At 35.0% G+C, this 21538-nt stretch overlaps 1 protein-coding gene across 2 annotated transcripts in view; it reads right to left on the reverse strand.

The window, feature by feature from the left end:
- The window catches only part of CCSER1 (coiled-coil serine rich protein 1), a 1094278-nt gene that overhangs the window by 638233 nt on the left and 434507 nt on the right, over positions 1 to 21538 (reverse strand). For both annotated transcript variants that reach the window (XM_036411399.2, XM_036411402.2), the window contains exon 7: positions 11036 to 11113. In XM_036411399.2, coding sequence (XP_036267292.1) covers positions 11036 to 11113 — 78 coding nt within the window. The remainder of the gene's footprint in view (positions 1 to 11035; positions 11114 to 21538) is intronic.

A 21538-nucleotide genomic window follows, 5' to 3' on the forward strand; every position in this document is an offset into this window, starting at 1 on the left:
CAAATGACTAAATCCCAAAGGAAAGAGCAAGAAATAGAAGGAAACAGCTATGTTAACAAGACTATAGACCACTGCAGGTTTTATTCCTGTAGGCATTAGTATTAGAAATTGTGACCAGATTCTCTTTAACATGGTGTAGCAATTGGCTCCACTTTTCTACTGGCCCTGTTGCCAAGGGTTCTATTCCCTGGCAAAGACACTTAAGAGAAAAAGTGAGCTTAATTCCCCTAACCTTAATTATGTTGGACAATTCTGCTCAACATCAAAAAAAAATTCAGACTGAAATACTGCTGCCAAAGTTTTTTTTTTTAAACATTTATTCTTAAGAAATATATGCAAGAAAATTCTAATGTCACAGGTTTAGCCAACATCTCCAGTGTCTATCACATTTCCTGACATAAGGGTTTCCCATCAGATTTACTACAGTAAGAGAAATTACCTAAGAAAAAGTTCTTGTGCAGGTCTAGACAGAGCTGACTGTTGATAATATCATGCAAAAACTTAAGAGAAACGTAATTTGCTTAGCTGAGACTGACATCAACAGTTACTTAGAATATTAAAAATTCCCTCTATCTTCACAATTATTGCGATTAGGCTGTTGGTTATATTCTGATACATCCATCTGGCAACTGTTTACCTCAGTGTGATGGATCAGCCACTACTCAAGAGAATAAAAGTAAATTTCTGCAAAACTGCATTGCACCTTTCATTATCTCTTTTGGAATGCATTTAAAGTGGTGCTTCTAAGTTGCTCTCAACAAATCATAATATCTTTACTATAGGGAACAGTAAATAGAATTTTCCAATTTTTCATAATTATTAGCCAACTGTTATTTATTTAGTTATTTTATTGTTTAAAGAATTACAAATACTAGTACATATGTCTCCCTTTTTTCCCTATTGACCTTCCCCTAACACAATCTTGCTTATCCTTTCAAAGAACCAGCTCTTGTTGTTGTTTTTTATAATCTTTTGTAATTTTTTTTCTCTATGTTGTTTATCTCCACTTTGATCTTTATTATTTCTTTCCTTCTGCTTACACTGGGCTTTTATTGTTGCCCTTTCTAACACTTTGAGTTTTAGGGTTAGATAATTTATTACCATTGTTTCTTGTTTTTTTGAGATAGGCCTGTAGAGCTATGAACTTCTCTCTCAAGACTGCTTTCCCTGTGTCCCACAGATTTTGGGTTGTTGTGTTTTCATTGTTGTTTGTTGCCATGATGCTTTTTAATTCTTCTTTGATCTCTCTGGTAACCCAGTAATTATTTAATAGCATGCTATTTAAACTCCAAGTGTTTGATTGTATTAGCCAACTTTTAATTGGTATCATCAATATGCCAATTTTGCCCAGCAGGATTACTATAAATAACAGAATATCAGCCCAGTTCTTTATATGTAATATTAAAACTTCAGGTATAAAATGCTAAAGGTATGATGCAAAAAATTCAGAACAGAATACTTATTTTACTCATTTTTTTTTGTATCTGTAACCATGGCTTTTTAATACCTTTAATTATACTATATAATTAAAACAATGGATGCCCAATGTCTTAGTAAAACATTTTAGGTCTAATAATCTTTAACTTTATGTTAAAATTTATTAGATTATAAAAGTTATCAAGGATCTTATAACCATTTCTAAATTATTTGATGTATGGTACAAATAACTGCACTTAATTGTATGCCATATATATATATATATATATATATATATATATATATATATAATTTTTATTGAATTTGTTGGGGTGACATTGGTTAATAGAATTATATAGATTTTAAGAGTACAGTTCTATAATACATCATCCATATGTTGTATTGTGTGTTCTTTCCTCAAAGTAAAGTCTCCTCCCATCATTATTTCTCCCCCTCTCCCCCTTTATGCTCTTCTGCCTCCCACCAAGCCCTCTTACCTCTGGTAATATCATACTATTGTCTGTCTGAGTTTTTGCTATTTTTGGGGGGTGGGGGGGGTTGATTAATTCTTCACCTATTTCACCAGTCTCCCAACATCCTTTCTTTTTTAAAAAAATATATTTTTTATTGATTTTGTACAGAGAGGAAGGGAGAGAGATAGCGAGTTAGAAACATCTATGAGAGAGAGTCATTGGTCAGCTGCCTCTTGCACACCCTCTACTGGGGATGTGCCCACAACCAAGGTACATGCCCTTGACTGGTATTGAACCTGGGACCCTTCAGTCCCCAAGCCGATGCTCTATCCACTGAGCCAAACCGGTTTCGGCTCCCAACATCTTTTCTCTCTGTTCTTTGCATTATGAATCTATTTCTATTATATCTGTTTATGTTGTTCATTGGATTCCATGTACATTATAATTTAAAGTTTCAAGCGCACATTGATATGATTTGAATTCTAAAATAAAATTGTAATTTAAATAGATAATTCTAAGACAGAACAGTTGGAAGTCATTAGCAGATAAACTAAATTCATGCTGAGTCCACTTTTGCCATGTTTCTATATTCATGGTCATTCTCAAATGAACATGTTAATAATGAATCCTAATCTTTATATTTTATCTTGATTGTTAACATCCTACTTGAAGAAAAATATGTTGCAGTATATTTCACACTTAGTGCTAAACTCTAAAGTAATGCTAGAGATTATATTAAAAACCAAAATATGAATGTAGAGAGTATATGAAATGGTAATGCTGAGATAAGAAATAAACACTGTGCTAAATATGAGATAAGTTACCTAAATTATCATTGAGAATGATGTGTTATCCCAAATGTAGTGTTATTCCCAAGCCAATTCCAATATCTGATTTCAGCATTAGATGTTAAAAGAGATCTTGTTAATATTCATGAGCACAGCAATCTCATATCAACGTTTTCTAGACACGTGGGGCAAACAGGTGTTGAGGAACAGGGCAGTAGCCAACTCTACACATCTTGACTTCACTGTTTTCAAATAAAATTGCCATGACCCCATGTTGCCAGATGAAACAGATGCTTCAGTAGTGACATTCCACTTTGAAGTGGTTCCCCAAACCAAGGTTGAGCTCATAAAGACTCAGTTTCAATAAAATCCTAACATGTGTGTGTGTGTGTGTGTGTGTGTGTGTGTGTGCATGTGTTTTCAAGAAACACATAAAATTCTTTTATTTCCCAAAATTTCAAGGCTTTTGTTGGCTTAAGGATTTGAATAGTAGTACTTCAACATCCTGTCTTTTATGTACAAATGTATCTAGGATTATCTTCCTTTGGTCTACACCTGAATTTTATCCTCCCATGTTCTATATCTGTTTTCTAAATTCAAGTTTTCCTACAAAAGCCCAACTTTTGTCAATTATGAAGTACAATCCATATGCATACATCTTGTTTTCTAGGGCTCTGTTAAACCCAATGATATAAAAAATGGATCTTTGAATTCAATTTTCTGTGTTTTAACAGATGCTCAGTAAATCTTGTCTACTATTTAAATATATCCTAGGGATGCTTTGATTAGAGTAGGCAAACAGAGTATAACTCAATATTCTGAAAGCACATTAAAATAAGGCTTTCCACAAAGAAAGTTTTATATTAGTATCACTTGGAAAACTCAAAAAGTTAAATTCTCCTAAGGCATCTACTTATGCAAAGATAAAAAAAGAAAAGAAAAGAACTCTTCAGATTTAAATTTAAGAAAGAAAATGAATGTGTGATCTCATGATGATGCGGGAAAGCGTATGCCATTATATTTAGTATGTATTAATGTTGACAAGTTCTATATCTTGTACAGGCATTCCTAAAATCATTTGGACAGTGTGTGAGAATAACTTGGACAGCAATACGAAGCTGGTAGGCAACATACAAAATTTGCCTTTTATTTCATTAAAATCCTTTTCCCTGAGGTCTGAGAGATATTGCATATATTTAACCCAAATTAAACAAAATTGGTTTTGGCTTTAATTTATGTAAAATAATTTTATTTGTTTTATCAGTACATAAAATTATTATTTTTTCTTTCTATGTGAACATCATCATATATCAGTAATACTGCAAAAATGAAATAATAAATACAATGTTCATTTAAAATTTATCTTGACAGACCAAAAAAAGAAGTTAGCATAAAATAACACTATTCAAACACAATACAGAAAGAATTGTGTGGTAGTTGTTATTTCAATTTAAATTTAACTCTCAGTGGTAATCAAGAATTTAGTAAAATATTTTTAAAGCCATATTCTTTTATACTATCAGCCACAAGATTTTCAGGACTATAAGTTAATTCAAATATGGTGACATTTAAGTAAACTTCCAAAATGTGATGCAAATTAAAATAACAATGAATAGTGTACTCAAATGTGTATGCTCGTCGATAAATATAAACATTTAAGGAAATCTCTTATTTCCTTATACATATTCTCACACCTGTCTGAGAACCCAATAACACTGAAAACTGTATTAATAAAGTACTATCATATAACAATATATTAGATTACAGATTGCTGCAAATCTTTGTCATTCCCCATTAAATTAAGCAGTTCACTTTACCTTCCTGTGAGTTAATATGTGCAGAAACGAGATAACCTAGCAATCTGGAGTGCATCTTTTATGCGTTGAATTGTGTCTCCTCAAAATTTATATGTGGCCATATTTGAAGACAAGATCTTTAAAATGTAAGTTAAAATGCGGACATTTGGGCGGGCCCAGGCTCCATATGACTGTTGACCTTATAATAGGAGGAAGACATGCCAGGAATGTGGCTGCACAGAGAAAAAGCCATGTAAGAACACAAAGGAATATCTGCAAGCAAAAAAGATTTTCACTGGAAACCAACACTTCCAGCACCTTGTATTTGTACGCCTAACCTTCAGAACCAAGAGAATACATATTTTAGCACAGGACTGCCATAAGAAAATAACACAATACTGTTAGTTCTAATGTTAGAATTAAGAATAATCTTTGATATTCTTTTTTTATATATCGCACATGCAACCCAATAATAAATTCTATAGACTCACATACAAAATCCTGCCAATGTTAATCTCTCAACTTTTACTGCCAGTGTAAGCCTCCGTCGTCTCTTGTTACAGGATCCCTGACTTCCTTCTTCTACCATGTCCCCTTGTGACTCAATCTATACAGAAGTCAGAGTAATAGTTTTAAGAGAAGGTCTGTCTATGTCTTTTTTCTCTCAAACCACTTGAATGGTTTCCTATCAATTGTAAAGTAAGATCCCTAGTCCTTATTTTATCCCACAAGGCCCTTCCTGATCTGCTTTCTCTCTGACCTTATCTCCTATGACTTCCTGGCTCATTTACTCTGCTCCAGCCGCAATGGTACTCCTGACAATTCCCCAAAGGCCTAGTGTTCTCCTGCCTCATAGGTTTTGCACTTCTGTTCTCAGGCCTCAACCCAGATAGAGAGAGAGGTGGCTTTCTCCCTTTCTTCATTATGGTCTCTCCTAAAATATCTCCTAATCTTAGTGGCCATCTTTCACCATCCTCTCTGAAACAGCAGCATACTTCAGAGTTACTTTCTGTCATCCAAATTCATTTTTTATCAGAACATTTATTATCCATACCTCACAAGGTGTGTATTTGTGTATTGACTGTCTATCTTTTTTCATTAGAATCCAAATACCAAGGAAGCAGGAATTTGGTCTGGGTTGTTTACATTGAAGCACCAGTGTCTAGAATACCATCAAATGCAGGGTAGGTATTCAATAAATTGGTTCATTAACAAATAAATGAATGAGTAAATAGCTTAGTCAAAAAAATGTTCAGCTTGGCCAAGGTGGTTCAGTGGTTGAGTATCAACCTATGAGCCAGGAGGTCACCATTCACTTCCCAGTTTGGGCACATTCCTGGGTTGCTGGCTTGATCCTCAGTAAGAGGCAGCCGATGGAAGGTGTTTCTTATCAATGTTTCCATCTCTCTATTTCTTTACCTACCTCTCTCTGAAAATAAAAATATATTTAAAAACAAAACAAAACAAAATGTCCAGAAATACAAAATATATCCTTTGGGATTCTTTCTGTGACCTAGAAAAAATGATTTCTTAATAATAAGAGAGACTATTGAATTTTTGAAAAAAATGGTAATAATAAACACTCACACAAAATGTCTAAAGCTCTGCAGGATATACAATAGATGATGTGTGGATGTCATGCCACTGTCTGACTCCTCTTTCCTGAAGTCTCCAAATGTGCTCTTTCCATTATGTGTTGTTAGACAAAATAAACTGACACTACTTAGTATACTGATGTTTTAACACACAGAGTGAAATGTCAGCATTGCTTTGTTCACAGTGTGGTTTTTCCCAGTACCTAATGTGATTGAACAATATTCCTTTAGTGGACATTGCATTCAGGAGGTTATCAGGTTAACCTGCAGGAGAAGGTTTGAGAAATTAAAGAAAAATATACTCTGGTATATTCCTGATAAAAAAAAAAAAAAAAAAAAAGATACTATTTGTCCTTATGGTTACAGAAACAATTATGTATTTCTTTTTCCCTCAGTAATGATTTACTATACTTATTAGTTTTCCCTTAAGGAAATTTATTTTATTTACTTCTCCCTTATAATTAATGAACATTTCAATCAATTATATTTTATAAGAGAAATCAGATATACGAGCTCATCTGAATATTTGAAGGTATAAAACAAACAGCATGGCTTCTAGGAATGAACATTAAATACTTTTGTTCACCAAAGCAAAGGATTTATGTTTCAACTATACTTCTGGTCTCAAATTTGCAAATAAAGTATGAGGGGTTGAGTGAAATATTTCTGTGTCATGTTATTTATAACATATAAAACCTTTTTGCTTCAAATTTTGGGATATTTCTTCCTAAAAATAATATTTAATACATATACTGCATACAATATATTATTCCAAGCATGTTCAACTCCTTAACTTGTTTAACCTTACAAGAACTCAGTGAAGAAATGATCTCCCTTTCACAGCTGGTGAAATCAAGACACAAAGGCTTACGGTCCCCCATACAGAAAATGCTGGGCAGTGATTTCTTCCCAAGCAGTCTCCTAACCAGGCTACATTGCTTATAATGTTCCCAACTCTCTTTTCTACTTTCTTAAAAATAAATATGTTATTAAAGTAGTAATAAGTGGCCCTTATAAAAACTACAGGGAAAATTATAATTCCAATAATTGATGATTAAGGTATATTTTCTAGATTGTTTCCTATATAACATTTATAACTGAGAGCAAACTATGTGTGTTACTACATGTTACTAAGTCCTGAGTTTAGGCTCTTTGATCAAGTGGAGTCGTCCTCATTCTCCCCCAACCTCCTAACATTCCAACATTGCATGACAGGGTAAGTTATTTGAGGCAGTAACTTATTTCTCTATTTCCACTTTGTTCCTTGGTTAAACTGGTGACCCCGTGATTCTTAAAGTGATTTTTTTGTGTGAGAACAGAAGAATCTTCAAACACTTCAGACAATTCCTTTCCTCAATTCCATTTCTAAAAGTACACTGAAAATATTTTTTTTCCAGATCCTGGCTAACTAAAGGAGAGAGGAATAATATCTGAGAAAACTTTGAAGGAGAGTTTTTCTAGTTTAAACTAAATGATGATTTCTGGGTTTGAGGAAAAGGGGTCAAGAGAACTTTGGATTATGCAAGGAGACCCAGGTACCAGCCCAGCACCAGCCTGTGGCAGCTTCGGGGAAGGTGGCTGGACCTTAGACAGGGGGCTCCATTGAGTATTCCAAGCACTAGATACCCAATCTCATTAGACAGTCTAGGAACCCAAACATCACAGAGAAGCAGCAGTCAATGAATGGACCAAGAAAGGCAATGAGTTATTTTGCTTATTTTTAGACTTTGAAGATTGGTAAATTGAGGGTATACTTCAGTGCTCTCGTATACTTTTGAAGTAGAGACTAAAGAAAAATAGAGTTGCATTTGTTTCTATCTCATCAAATTTATCACAGGATAAGGATAAAAGTTTAGGGGAGAAAATTCCTTTTTCTAACATATCTAATCAAAGAAAATACGTGTTGTTGTTTTTTTGAGGAAAAAGGACCAAATGCAGCAACCATGCTTTGATGAAGTATAAATAAATTTTTAAAGTATGTGATGAATGTAGCAAGCAAAAAGAATATGGCCAAAAGAACATATATTATTACTGAGAAGCCGGGAACAAGGAACCAGCTTTATCTTCAAGAGTGCTAGCTTAGGAATGGACTAAGACTGTTAATATACAAATACATTAATAGGGTTATCCTACTGCCAGTAAAGAACAGTAGAATTTGGTAGTCCCAAGGCATCTCTGTTGTGGAACATCTGACTGAGCCTAACATAGGGAGAGAGGAGGCCAATGATTAGACAGTTGAGAGAAATCAGGGAGAATGGCAGAGAAAAAATGTAGAATATAGTAAAATGGGAATATAAAATTTAACAATGCCAACTAGGTTCATTGTTATTCTACAGAAAAACATTAAAATGTAATTAACAATTAAGCAGTGGACTCTCTCACTTTTGTTGTTGTTGCTGTTGCTATTAATACTCACCTGAGGATATTTTCCCATTGATATTTAGGGAGAGTGAAAGAGAGAGGGAAAGACAGAGGGAAACATTGATGTGAAAAAAAAATACATCCATTGGTTGCCTCCTGTACTCGCTCTGACCAGGCCCAGGCATGGGCCAGGGAGGGACCTATATTATATTTATAATGTATGTGCCCTTGATTGGCATAGAACCTGGGACTCTTTGGTCTGCAGGCAAACACTTTATCCACTGAGCCAAACTGGCTAGCACTCTCACTTTTTTTCCAAATCAAAGACTTAGATGAATGATTGTGAACATTCATCATTCTACTATGGTTATTTGATAAAATATTCTTCCCACCCTTGCACAAAATTAGTTTTCCCTTGGCCCTTTCATAATGATGTAGTGGCATATGACAGACCAGTTGTGTATAGAGTGTATTTAATGCTAACTACTGTGTTACAAAAATACAGGTTATATATTTGCCTTTTGTCTCCAAAATTATGTCTATTGCAATAGCATGCACAGATTTATGAACTTGGAATCCTAGAAAATTCTCAGCACCAAGAGTCTGACTAGGAAATCAGTGAGTGTATTACTTACAGAAAACATAGAGAATCCTGCATCTTATTCTCTGAAAAATAGAGTCAAAGTTTCTGTGGCCAGACATGAATACATTAGGGAATGGTGATGACTGTGGTGAAATGACATTCATGTGCCCTGCCCTATGTAGCTGTGGTCTATCCGTTCTATCTGAAAAAAAAAGGCACAAAGTTTCCTGCCATTGCTTAAGACTGTATGGATCTTCCTCATTTTTGAAAGACCAGGTAAGCAAAACAAAACACTACAGCAATATGTTTTAAATGGTAATTGCAAGTTAATGAAGTTTAGTAGGAGATTACCTGCTCAGGGGAGAAAACTGAGAAGGGAGTAAGTATGTGGGATTGGATTTTCTTTCAGTGCAGATCTGTTTTTCTTTAAAAATTAAATTAAAGAATGAGATTAAATATTAATAGTGTTACCCTAGCCAGTTTGACTCAGTGGATAGAGCGTTGGCTTGTTGGTGAAAGGTCCTGGGTTTGATTCTGATCAAGGGCAGTTACCTTGATTGCAGGGTCCCCCCTGGGCCAGGCCGTGGTCAGGGCTCATGAAGGAGGCAACCAATTGATGTGTATCTCTCATATCAAAGTTTCTCTCTGTCTTTTCCTCTCTCTTCCACTCTCTCTAAAAGATCAATGGAAAAATATCCCCAGGTGATGATTAACAACCCCATTCCCTCACACACACACACACACACACACACACACAAATTAGTGTTGAAAAATACTGCTATATTGTGGAAAGGAAGCATTTTGTCCAAAGAAAAAGAAAAAGATCTAATTGTCTTGTTTAATCTACCTCTCTTGAGTCCTTGAGAAATTCTCTAGTATGCTACCTAGTTTTCTTCTACATTTAACTTAATAGACCTTCCTCTGGTACTATTGGCCTATTGATAGCAAGTTTATCATCTATCATTCAAGTCAAAAATAAAGACAGAGATATTAGTGGAAAGATAATTATTAAGGTATAAATGTGAATAAATAAATAACAAACATATATATGTCAGACTTGAGATTATATGGTTAAAATCAATTTAACCTGAATGTTATTCTAAAGCTGATAATTAAAGAAAAGCATTCACTTTGATAAATACTTGAATCAAAACAAGATATTTCTCCCAATTGTTGCATGAGTACTTTCAATATAGACCAAGAAAAGAATGGAATGCATTTCTTTCAGTAACTAAACTTCCAATAGAAAAGATAAAATCAATTCCTTCAATCAGCCATCAAAGCTTATCTTTCAGAGGCCACATTAGTGCAGTTGCCTATGGCATTGGATTCTGGAATCACTTCTAAGAAAAGAAAGCTAAGTGATTAAAGAGGATTCATTTTATATTAACTTGAAAGACTATGCTACATTCATGCCATTTAGTCTAACCTAACCTTAAATATCAAAACAAAAAGATGACTTCATATTTTTAATGTATAAAGCTTTCCAAATTGAGGAATTCTACTAATCATAATACTTAAATACTTATTTGCATATTTACTTAAATATTTTAAAATTACAATGTGGAGGAATGGTTCCATAATTCAATTCTTGAATTTGACTATTATTTTATAAAGATTAGATAATTATGACCTACAGTCATCAACGAAAATTTAACTACTAATGAAAATTTAAACACTTGATGAGGACTGACCACTCATTCTAAATTTATTGCTTAAACTAATATAGAGTAAAGGTTTGGAACCTCAACTGATGTAACAGCAAACTATTATAATGAAAACACTGTCTTTCATATGCTAAGCAAACAACATGTTCCAGAAAGTATTAATTTATATTGCAAACCTTTACCTTTATTTAGCAACTAGAATAACAGTAAAATGAAACAACAACAACAAAAAGATTTTAACATTTGATATAGGATTATTACAGATTAAAGCAGTTCATTTTGCCACTCATGCATTAAATATCTATTTTACTATATTTATGAACTATTTAAAAATGCATGTTTGTTTGTTTTTTTACCTTGAAAGGCAATGGCTCTTCAGTCAGAGGACTAACTGGAAGTGAAGTGGTGCTACTTGCTGGGCTCATATCCGCACTCTGCAGGAAAAACAAAGTGAATTGAAAAGACACCTTTTTTTAGCCATTTTTATTATTCTTAAGTTAGAATATAATCCTTGTTATTAAAATAAAAAAATAAAGTAAATATGAGTGTAGGAAAATAAAAAAATCTATATCTATCTATATCTATCTATCTATCTATCTATCTGTCTATCTATCTAAAAAACTAAGAGACTCTATGACCAAATGACCAAATCACAAAGTGACCAGTCGACCAGTCGCTATGACATGCACTGACCACCAGGGGGAAGATGCTCAACGCAGGGGCTGCACCTTGGTGGTCAGTGCACCAGGGGGTTGGGATGAGTGGGAGCAGCAGGCAGAAGCTGCAGGTGGCATTGGAGTGCCAGCTTTGGCTCAATCCCTGCAGGCCATTACAAGGGACCCCTGCCTGTTTACAAATTCGTGCACCGGGTCTCTAATTGTTTTATAATGAATTATTTCTTATTTAGGAATAATTATCTGATATATCAGTAAAATTATGACAATGTACATTGCAAATGCATTTTATTAAATATAATAATCATTTCTTGTGTTATAGTAATATTTAATATGACATTTGCTTACTTATTTTTTACCTTTTGTTGAAAGATGATACATATCTGTGATAATTCACTTTGTTGCTATTTCTGTCTATCAAGCTTATTTTCAAAGATGGATTTTTGTTTGTTTGTTTTATGGAGACTAATATAATTATATCAAGTTTTCATAAAAAGCATGTCTGTCATTACTATACCATTGCAAAATGAAGAAATATTATATTTTTAAGATCCCTACATTCACAGACCTTGACATTTTACAAACTTTCTTATTATATTCTGCTGAACAAAACTTTAAAGGACAAAAGACACGGTATAAGAGCATTATTGGAAATTTGCCAATGCTGTTCTTTCAGTTCTTTAAAAATATAATCAATTAAAACTTCTTACATAAGAGATTAACCTAAAAAAAGAGTTAGAATCTTGTCATAACTTTTTTCTAAAAGCAAGAAAAGAATATTGACAACAGGTAGCAACAGAATTTATTTTACTCTTCTAAAGGCTTGGTGCATAAAATCCACACATGGAGGGGGTGTCCCTCAGCTCCACTGCACCCTCTGCAATTGGGACTCCTACACCTTTTTCTTAGCTAGGTAACCTCTTCACATTAAAAAAAAAAAAAATAACTGAAATATCACCTACTCTAGGAAATCCTCTTTGAACAAATGTCTTTACAATCTGCATTAAGTATTTCCATAGTATATCATTCTCTTTCTTTAACAGCTACTTAGAGTGGATGCAATGTGGTCTTCATTTCTGCATCTGACTTTTTTCTCCTTGCTCTTGTAATAGCAAAGCTTATCCAATTTACATTTGCCCTTCAAGGGTTTATATTTGATTTAGTTTTTAGTTGGCTCATTGCTTTTTTTTTTTAAGGAATAAATTTTGGTTGTGATGGTAAACCTCACTTGTAATCAAGCCTGTAAGTCTCCCTATCTGAATATTTCTATAATACCTATCACTTTAGCCTCCCAGAGATTGTGTTCATTTATAGAAAATAACAATAAATATCACCCGATCATTTGATCTTCTAGTACTCTTTTATAGCAAGATGCATTATTCTAGTAATTTAACTATTACAAAGCTGAGGCGTACAGAAATAAATCACATTGAATAAAGAATGACTCAGATATAAAAGCATAGTACACTTAGGACCTCCCTTGTCCTGTGCCTCAGGTATCATAGCATAGCACACAGTACACATGGAACTCAGCTTTCTTTAAACTAGGAAGGGATGCCATACTCATGAAGCAGCTACTTCCACACATATTTTTAAAATGTAATTCACAGCACATACTCTTTGTACTAATTATTGGAAAATCATCCTAGCAATTGCCTCTGCTCCTCTCTGTATTGTTGCCTTACATTCTGGTGTTATTATTGTGCTTTTATCATCCACTTGCTCTAATAAGATTGTGAATTTTTTAAGGGCAGAGATCATGACTTGAGCTTGTGTTAATCTGTTATGGTGCCTAGATAAATACTCAAATGCCATCCAGTCCTAATGACTGTGATGAGAGAGGCCCACCGTTGCTGGAGACCTCTGATTGTTATTTAAGGGGCCTCACTTGTTCTGTGTCTTTACAGAGGGGTGAGTAGGGGCTGAGGGAATTTGAGGAAATCAGACAGCATTCTCTTCCTAAAAGATTTTGCTAAGCTGGCACTCAGGATTGCCGGGCATTTGTCCACTTAAAACCCAGACACACAGCAATAACAAAGGCACTGGCCTCCTACTGTTAATGCAGAAGGGTCAAACCCCAGCCTGCAGGAACTCACCCCCAGTCAGGACCAGGCCACTGGGTATACCTGGGCTGGTGCTCCTAATTCTGGGGAGAGGGAGACTTCCTGTGGCTGCAGGCTAGAGGCCCTGGACTCCAAAGTCATGCGCCTGAACAGGTCCCTAGCCCCGCTTGGTGATCTGAGCAGCTTCTTCCTCTGGAATTGTGGGGCAGCTTGGCCCTGGCCTATTCTCCCCGTGATCACAGGGCAGCTAGGCCTGGGCTCTTCGCCCCATGATGGTGGGGCGGCTGGGCCTGGGCTCACTACTTTCCACCAGCTGCAGCTGGCCAGTCTCCTATGGACTGGGGGGGCAGACCAGTGGAGCCCACAGCATGTGGCAGTGGCTGTGAAGGGCTCCATAGCAACCCAGCACTGACTTCCTGTTACTCAGCCTTTGGTTCTGATCCATCTTTACAAGTTACAACCCTGGGCTCTTATTATTAGGATTCTTAGCTTATTCCCTCGGAGGAATTTTCCATTTAAGTAGGCAAGCAAATAAAATATTGAAAATAATTCACACCTCCATTTTTCATCTTGTTTTCCAAAAATACATACAGACAAATACAATAAATTGTGCAGTAAAGATTAAAGCATAGCAATGAATTAATCATTATTGAGATAAGGGAACAAGTAGACAAGTTTGGCTGACTCAAGTACCAATAAAAGAAGAACAGACACTGTAACTGCTACAAATTCTTAGACTTTCTTTCAATTCAAATATTATTTTTTGCCCTGGCATGCTTGCTCAGTTGGTTGGAGCATCATCCTATGCACCAAAAGTCTGTTTTTCCATTCTCTGTCAGGGTGCATACCTAGGTTGTAGGTTCAAATCCTGGTAGGGGCACATACAAGAGGCAGCTGGTTGATATTTCTCTCTCTCTCTCTCTCTCTCTCTCTCTCTCTCTCTCTCTCTCTCTGTCTCTCTCTCAAAATCAAAAAACATGCCCTTGAGTGAGAATTAAAAGTTATTATTTTAAATCCTTTTATTCATGTGTACAATAAACTGGACACATAGCAAGTGATAGAACACAGTTCATATATATCTGAATTCAATGAAATTATCCTGAAGTAATGATATTCTGCATATTACATTAAAATATTTGCCCTTAAAAATCATATATTCAGGTGACAGATGGCATTCAGTTGTAAAAATATAAAATCATGGATCATATTCTTTCAGATGAAGGCTTTTCAACTTCCAAAAGTGAGCAGCTCAAAGTTAAATTTCATGGTAAACTTCTCTTAGGGCTGAGGTCTCCCTACAACATTCCAGAAATAAATGTGCCATCCTAAACTGTAAGAAGCAAACTCCAAAATTTGCATCATGTAACCTTGATTCTTTGAATGTCATTCTTAGAGAAACCTTTGTTCTAGCTTTCACTTTCAAATCCATCATATAGTATGACACTTTAATTCCATTTCTCATGAGTAATCATGAGAAAAATATTTTAAAAAATCAATTTTATATGACAACACCTTATGAAATACACTTAATTATTAAGTAGAGAATATATATATATATATATATATATATATATATATATACACATATATAATTTAAAATCCTAATTTTAGCTGATTTTTTCTATTTGCATTTCAATGATCTGTAATTTAGTTGCCAATTTATTTATTCTTTGAGTTAAAATACTATAGTAAACTCTTCAGATATATCTTATCCATACATTTTACTATACTTAAATTAATTTACTCTTTCATTCAATGATAGCAATACCAATGAAATTATATGTTTAAATAAAATTAACAAAATACTTCATAGATGTACTTTGCATAGATATAAGTTGCATAAATGCTTTTAAAAGCTAACAGTGTATGTTATATAATATCTTCATAAAATATTTTGTTAGCATTGTGGCTTTATCTGCTTATGATATAATTCAGAGATTATGGAAATGTCTGGTTTATGACCATATGTAATTCAATATCATGAGAATATAGAATACTTATTCTTTGAAGGAAGCAAATCATCACAAAATAAGGAATGTCCTTAATTATCCTGTAATTCCCTTGGGTTTTTCACTCATTTGGAGATTGCAATAGATGTTCTCATTATAAGAAGACTATCCTTATTCTGACAAGTGTCCTAAAATTTGGTTTTCTGTTTTAAAGTCCAAAAACATCTTTTCAACACTAGATTGAGAGGTAATATAAACCTAACATTTTTTCCCCTACACTTAAAGTGTTATTTCAGCCAAATTGCTAGATTCCCCCCTTTCTATTTCTATATCTATAAATTATTTGGGGTTCAGCTTCTTTCACTCAAAAATTATTTTGAAATTCACCATATCCTGAAGTATTTTGTTGTGGCAAAAAGTAAAGACATGCTCAAAAATAAAAAGATGTGACATGTCAAAGAGAGAGAGGAGCAAACTTGAAAAAGCTCTCAGTTGCCAAAGATGAAACACTTTGAGCAAGAAAATAAACAAGTAGAGTACAACTCAAAGTATGAAACAAAAAATTAATTCATACATAAATAAATCAGTGACCAAATAAATAAAAAAAAATGGGGAGATGAAACAATCTTTCTTGCAGAGAAATTCCAAAAAAATTTAGGCCGCTACTCCCCCTCTTCAAGAAATGGGACTGCCGAAACCAGTTTGGCTCAGTGGATACAGCATCAGCCTGTGGACTGAAAGGTCCCAGGTTCCATTCCAGTCAAGGACAGGTACCTTACTGCGGGCACATCCACAGGAGGGGGTGTGCAAGAGGCAGCTGATCAATGATTCTCTCTCATTGATGTTTCTAACTCTATCCCCCTCTCTTCTTCTCTGTAAAAAAATCAGTAAAATATATTAAGAAGAAGAAGGAGGAGGAGGAGGAGGAGGAGGAGGAGGAGGAGGAGGAGGAGGAGGAGGAGGAGGAGGAAGAGAAAGAGGAGGAGGAGGGGGAGGAGGAGGAGGAGGAGAAGAAGAAGAAGGATTTAATACCCCATCTCCAGCCCTAGGTTGTGTTTAGTGACTTATTTCCAAAGAGTAATGGATAAAAAGTGGGAAAGGTAACTTTTCAGTGGAGAAACTTGGCAAATACTACCTTAACCAAGTGATCATGAAGGTAGCATGATATAATGTTTAAAGATAGATAATTCAATTCTGTGGCCTTCTTACCAAAAACCAGAAATTTCAGTCTAGTTATGGGAAAAATATTAGACAAACCCAATTTGAGGAACCTTTTAGAAAAACTGACCAAAGTCAAGTTCATTAAGGACAGGAGAAGTCTGAGAACTACTACAGATTATGCTTCTAGGGTAATGTGATGACTAAATATAATGTGTCATTTTGGATAAAATCCTGGAATAGCAAAAAGAACAATAGGGAAACTAATTGCTGAGTATAGTCAATAAGAACGCACTAATATTGGTTCTTAGTTGTGACAGATGTACTTTGCTAAGGTAAGATGATCACACTAGGGGAAACTGGGTGAGGGTTGTTCAGGAGTTCTCTGCACCTTTTCTATAAAACTGAAACTGTTTTTAAAATAAAATGCTTATTTTAAAATATTCTTTATTAGCAATGTAACTAGTATTATAATACATGGCTGTCATTTTACTGATTGCTTCTAAGCTTGCATCAGACTTTTTATAACCCTCACAAAAATAAATTTTGACGGACCATTTTATTCGAATGCATAATATCTCTACCGAAGAATCTTTAATCTTCTAAAAAGATCTCATTGAAAAGTAGATGCTAAATATTTTTCCATGCATTTATGTTCCACATGAGGATGTTGAAGGAAAGCTTCAGCCATATAAAATGATCTATTTGTTTAGGTACTCCTAAGGTGCTTTGAAAAGTGAGTTTGAATTATTAATATTTACTGAGTGCCATAATTCCACAGCATGGATCCATTAATTATACCTCCCTTGAAAGCATAATTAATAGATCTGTCCTATATGGGATTAAAGTTTATTATCAGGATTTCTTGAAGTGAGACATGATCAATCGGGCTCAAATCTGTTGATTACCTAAACAGATTTGAGTGTAAGTAAAACATTTTAATTTTTTAAACCATTAGGGTAAATTTTATAAAGTAATTATCCAGGTCTATTAAAAAAATGGTCATCTAAATGCATCGACTATGATTTGAATATGTATCCTTATAATTCTAAAATTAGATTTAAAATGTACCACATCTTATACTACTGTTTTAATAATGATATTACTACTAATATAATACAGAGATTTCCATAGTATAAATGGGCTACTTTTCTTGAAAGTGCCTTTTTTCAGATGTGTCAATTTTCTGGGAAAATGCATCCATTTATTCATTCAGCCATTTTCTAATTATTGAGTACACATTAGGTTTCCCTGTCCTTAGATTTTAAGTCATGTGTCATCCCACTTTTAAGATGTGGTTGTCCCAAAGACTTACTAAGAAAGGGAAAGCAGAACATCTAACCATGACACAGAGAAACCTATTCCATGCTTATTTGTTTCTTGTTTTGGCAGCAAAGTGAAATGAGAGAGACAGCAAGTGAAGTTCAATATCTATTCAGGACTAGCTCTTTGTATTTTAAACAAACTCAACAACCTTACCAATTTATATGACATCTTTTATTGGCCCTGTTTTCTCCAGATGAAAATGCAAGTGTTGTTTTGTTTGTTTGTTTTCTGTGTAACACATTCTTGTAGTATCAGTGTTTCCCAAAGTGTGATATGCATACCCCCAGGGGTACAGGAAGAGTTTGGTGGGGGTACATGTTGCACCGGAGTTTGGTGGGGATATGCACTGAACCGTGCTTAGCTGCGCCTAATTCTATGTTCTCATGAGTACGAGGGGTACTCAGTGTTACAAAAATTATAGAAGGGGAACACATATGTCAAAAGTTTGGGAAACAATAAGTTGATTATCTTCTGCTTTGCCTTTGAGTATCTAATCCATTCTACTATGTTAACAAAATTTAAATTTTCTTTTTGAGAGTGATTTCTCCTAAAATCTCAATCCATTTGTTTTGAGCAGCTCTGATCCAACACTCTTGACATAGGTGTGAGCATATATCAAAGTTCTGGCCAATCTTTCCTATTGGGCACAGAACAGAACAGGAGACAATCATTTAAATGAAGCTCAAATATGGAAACTGTGTTGGAACCTTGAGAAAGAAATGCTCAAATTAAGCTAATGCTGCCAAGGCCAAAGAATGTGTTTCTACTAATTTTCCAGAGCTACCAAAGTACATGGAATATCTCCAGGAAATAATCCAATCCAAGAAATGGAGTGGAAAAAACTTGAGTCCTAAGTACACATCTGACATATTGATAATGGAGCTCTGCATGGTCAAATAATTTTTACAAAACAGTGGGCCTGAGATTTAAGAATCCTCTCCACTCTAGGAATAAACACTATGGTTGGAAAATTGCAAGTTACAGAACCTAGAATTTGGAATTGGATAACACAAGTAGAGACCCAGGACACTGCTCTATTCTAGGCTATGAAGTTACCAATATTTATGATAGCAAAATTGTTTACAAAATTATTTTCAAAATTTTGGATGACTTAGTTATATATATTTAATTTGAAGCTTCATGACTTGCTCAAAATATGCCTGGATATAAGAATGTACTTACTTATATTCTTTTAAAGTTTAGTATATATTTAAAATTTTTCATTTTAACTAGATAGCACATTCACATAGTCTTTTTCCAGAAAAACATTTACCTTCCACTTTTAGTCCCCAGACATTGAGAGGCCTCTAATTCTATCATTTTACTGTATAACCCTCCATAGGTGTTATATGTATATAATATAAACACACACAAATATATATAATCATATATTTTTTAAATGTTATATATATAAGATAACCTATTATGCATACTGGTCTTCAACTTGCCTTTTCAAATAAACATGTATGAGTATATAATTAGTTTCTTCATTCTTTTATTTTGCTTTATAGTATCCCATTTTATGCCTATGTCATAATATAACCAGTTTTGCATTCCCACTCTTTAGCTATTACAAACAGATCTGAAATAAATAATCTTATATTATTTGTATATTTACCTATAAAATAATTTGTTGGAGGTGGAATGACTGGGCTAAAAGATATATTGAATTATAATTGTGAATGTTTTTGCCACATCAATCTGCATGGAGATTCTATAAATTTATACACCCACCTGAGGCTTAAGAGTTAATATTTTCCCACTGTCTCATCATGCATTCTCTACTTCAAAAGGCCTTTAGCACAGATTCACAAGGTAAATAAAAGCTCTGGTTGAAGTTCAGCTTTCTAAAATCACAGAGGTTCTAAAAATGATGTCTCTTTAAAATCTCTTTCTGGATGCTATTCCCTAAGATAGTTAAGAAAAATAATATCCCAACAGATGCCTTGCTCAGTGTTCAGTTAGTTTTTCTCCTTGCTCTATTCTGATCTTATGAACATTTCAAATTACTAATCTCATTTTCTTAATGTTTTGTCACCAAATTAAAGCTAAATCAAAGCTGTGACCAAACCCCATAAGAGCCTGAATTATTGGACTATTGCAACAAAATAAACTGACTCAGCCAGGTGGCTCAGTTGGTTGAAGCTTTATCCTATATGCCAAATATCCTAATTCCAGTCAGGGCAAATATTTAGGTTGTTGGTTCAATCCCCTGTAGGGGCCCATATGGGAGGCAGCCTATTGATTTTTCTTTCTCACAACAATGTTTCATGCTTTCTCTCTCCCCCTCTCTCCCTCCTTCCTTCCCTTTCTATTTCTCTAAAATCAATAAAAAGATGTCCTTGGGCAAGGATTAAAATATCTATATAATAAAGAGCTAGGGGCCTAAGGGGTTTGGCCTAGTGGATAGAGTGGTGACCTGTGGACTGAAAGGTCCCAGGTTCGATTCCAGTCAAGGGCATGTACCTTGGTTTCGGGCACACTCCCAGTGGGGAGAGTGCAGGAGGCAGCTGAATCGATGTTTCTCTCTCATTGATGTTTCTAACTCTCTATTCCTCTCCCTCTCCCTTCCTCTCTTTAAAAAAAATCAATAAAATATATATTTAAAAAATAAAATAAAGAGCTAGGGTCATACGACGACCATTATGACCAAAGACTTGACCAGACCGGAAGTGGAATGCTGCTGGCACCCTGACCCAGCACTGACTTCCTAGGGGGCTGTGGATCAGGCATGGAGAGAGGCCTGCACAGAAAGAGGCAAGGTCTGATCTGTAGCCTCTGTGGCAGCTGTTTTTTTTTTTTTTTTTTTTTTTTTTTTTTTTTTTTTTTTTTAATAAGTTTTTATTGTTCATATTATTACAAATGTTCCTTCCCCACCCCCCCACCATTGCTCTCCTCCACCAGGTTCCCACCCCACCCTCTGCCCTTTCCCCTCTCCCCATTGTCCTCATCCATAGGTGCACAGTTTATGTTCAGTCTCTTCCCACGCCCCCCTCTCCCCTTTTCCCCAAGAATCGTCAGTTCACTCCCCTTCCATACCTCTGATTCTATTATATTCAACAGTTAATATTGTTCATCAGATTTTTTAAATTTCCTTGTTTTTTAGATTCACTTGTTGATAGTTACGTATTTGTTGTTCATAATTTTTATCTTTGTTTACTTTCTCTTCTGAAAGAACCCCCTTCAGCAATTCATATAATTCTGGTTTGGTGGTGATGAACTCCTGTGGCAGCTGTTGATCAAAACTTGCCTCTCTTTCTTTCCAGGCCCAGCCCACAGCCATGCCTCCATTTCTCTGCAGGCCTCCACCAGAGCTGCTAATAAGCCATGCCTTTCTGGTCAGGCCCCATTGGTAGGCCCAGAGATGCTGACTGGCATAGAAACAGACCAATAAGAACCAAACCTGGGTTAATATAAGGAGCTAATGGCTGCCTAGGAGACAGAGCTTTTGATGCTGGCTGGAATAGAAACTGACCAATCAGAACCAAATTAGCCGACAGAGGAGGACAGTTGGGGGAAATCAGGCTGGCAGGGGAGGGCAATTGGTGGTGAGATCAGGCCAGCAAGGGAGGGTAGTTAGGGGCGATCAGACAGGCAGGCAGAGGCAGTTAGTGATAATCAGGCAGGCAGGCAGATTGGTTAGGGACAATCAGGCATGTGAGTAGTTAGAATAAGGTGACCAGACGTCC

This window comes from Pipistrellus kuhlii, unplaced genomic scaffold (genome assembly GCF_014108245.1).
Source record: "Pipistrellus kuhlii isolate mPipKuh1 unplaced genomic scaffold, mPipKuh1.p scaffold_m20_p_1, whole genome shotgun sequence".
In the NCBI taxonomy this organism is placed as follows: Eukaryota; Metazoa; Chordata; class Mammalia; order Chiroptera; family Vespertilionidae; genus Pipistrellus; species Pipistrellus kuhlii.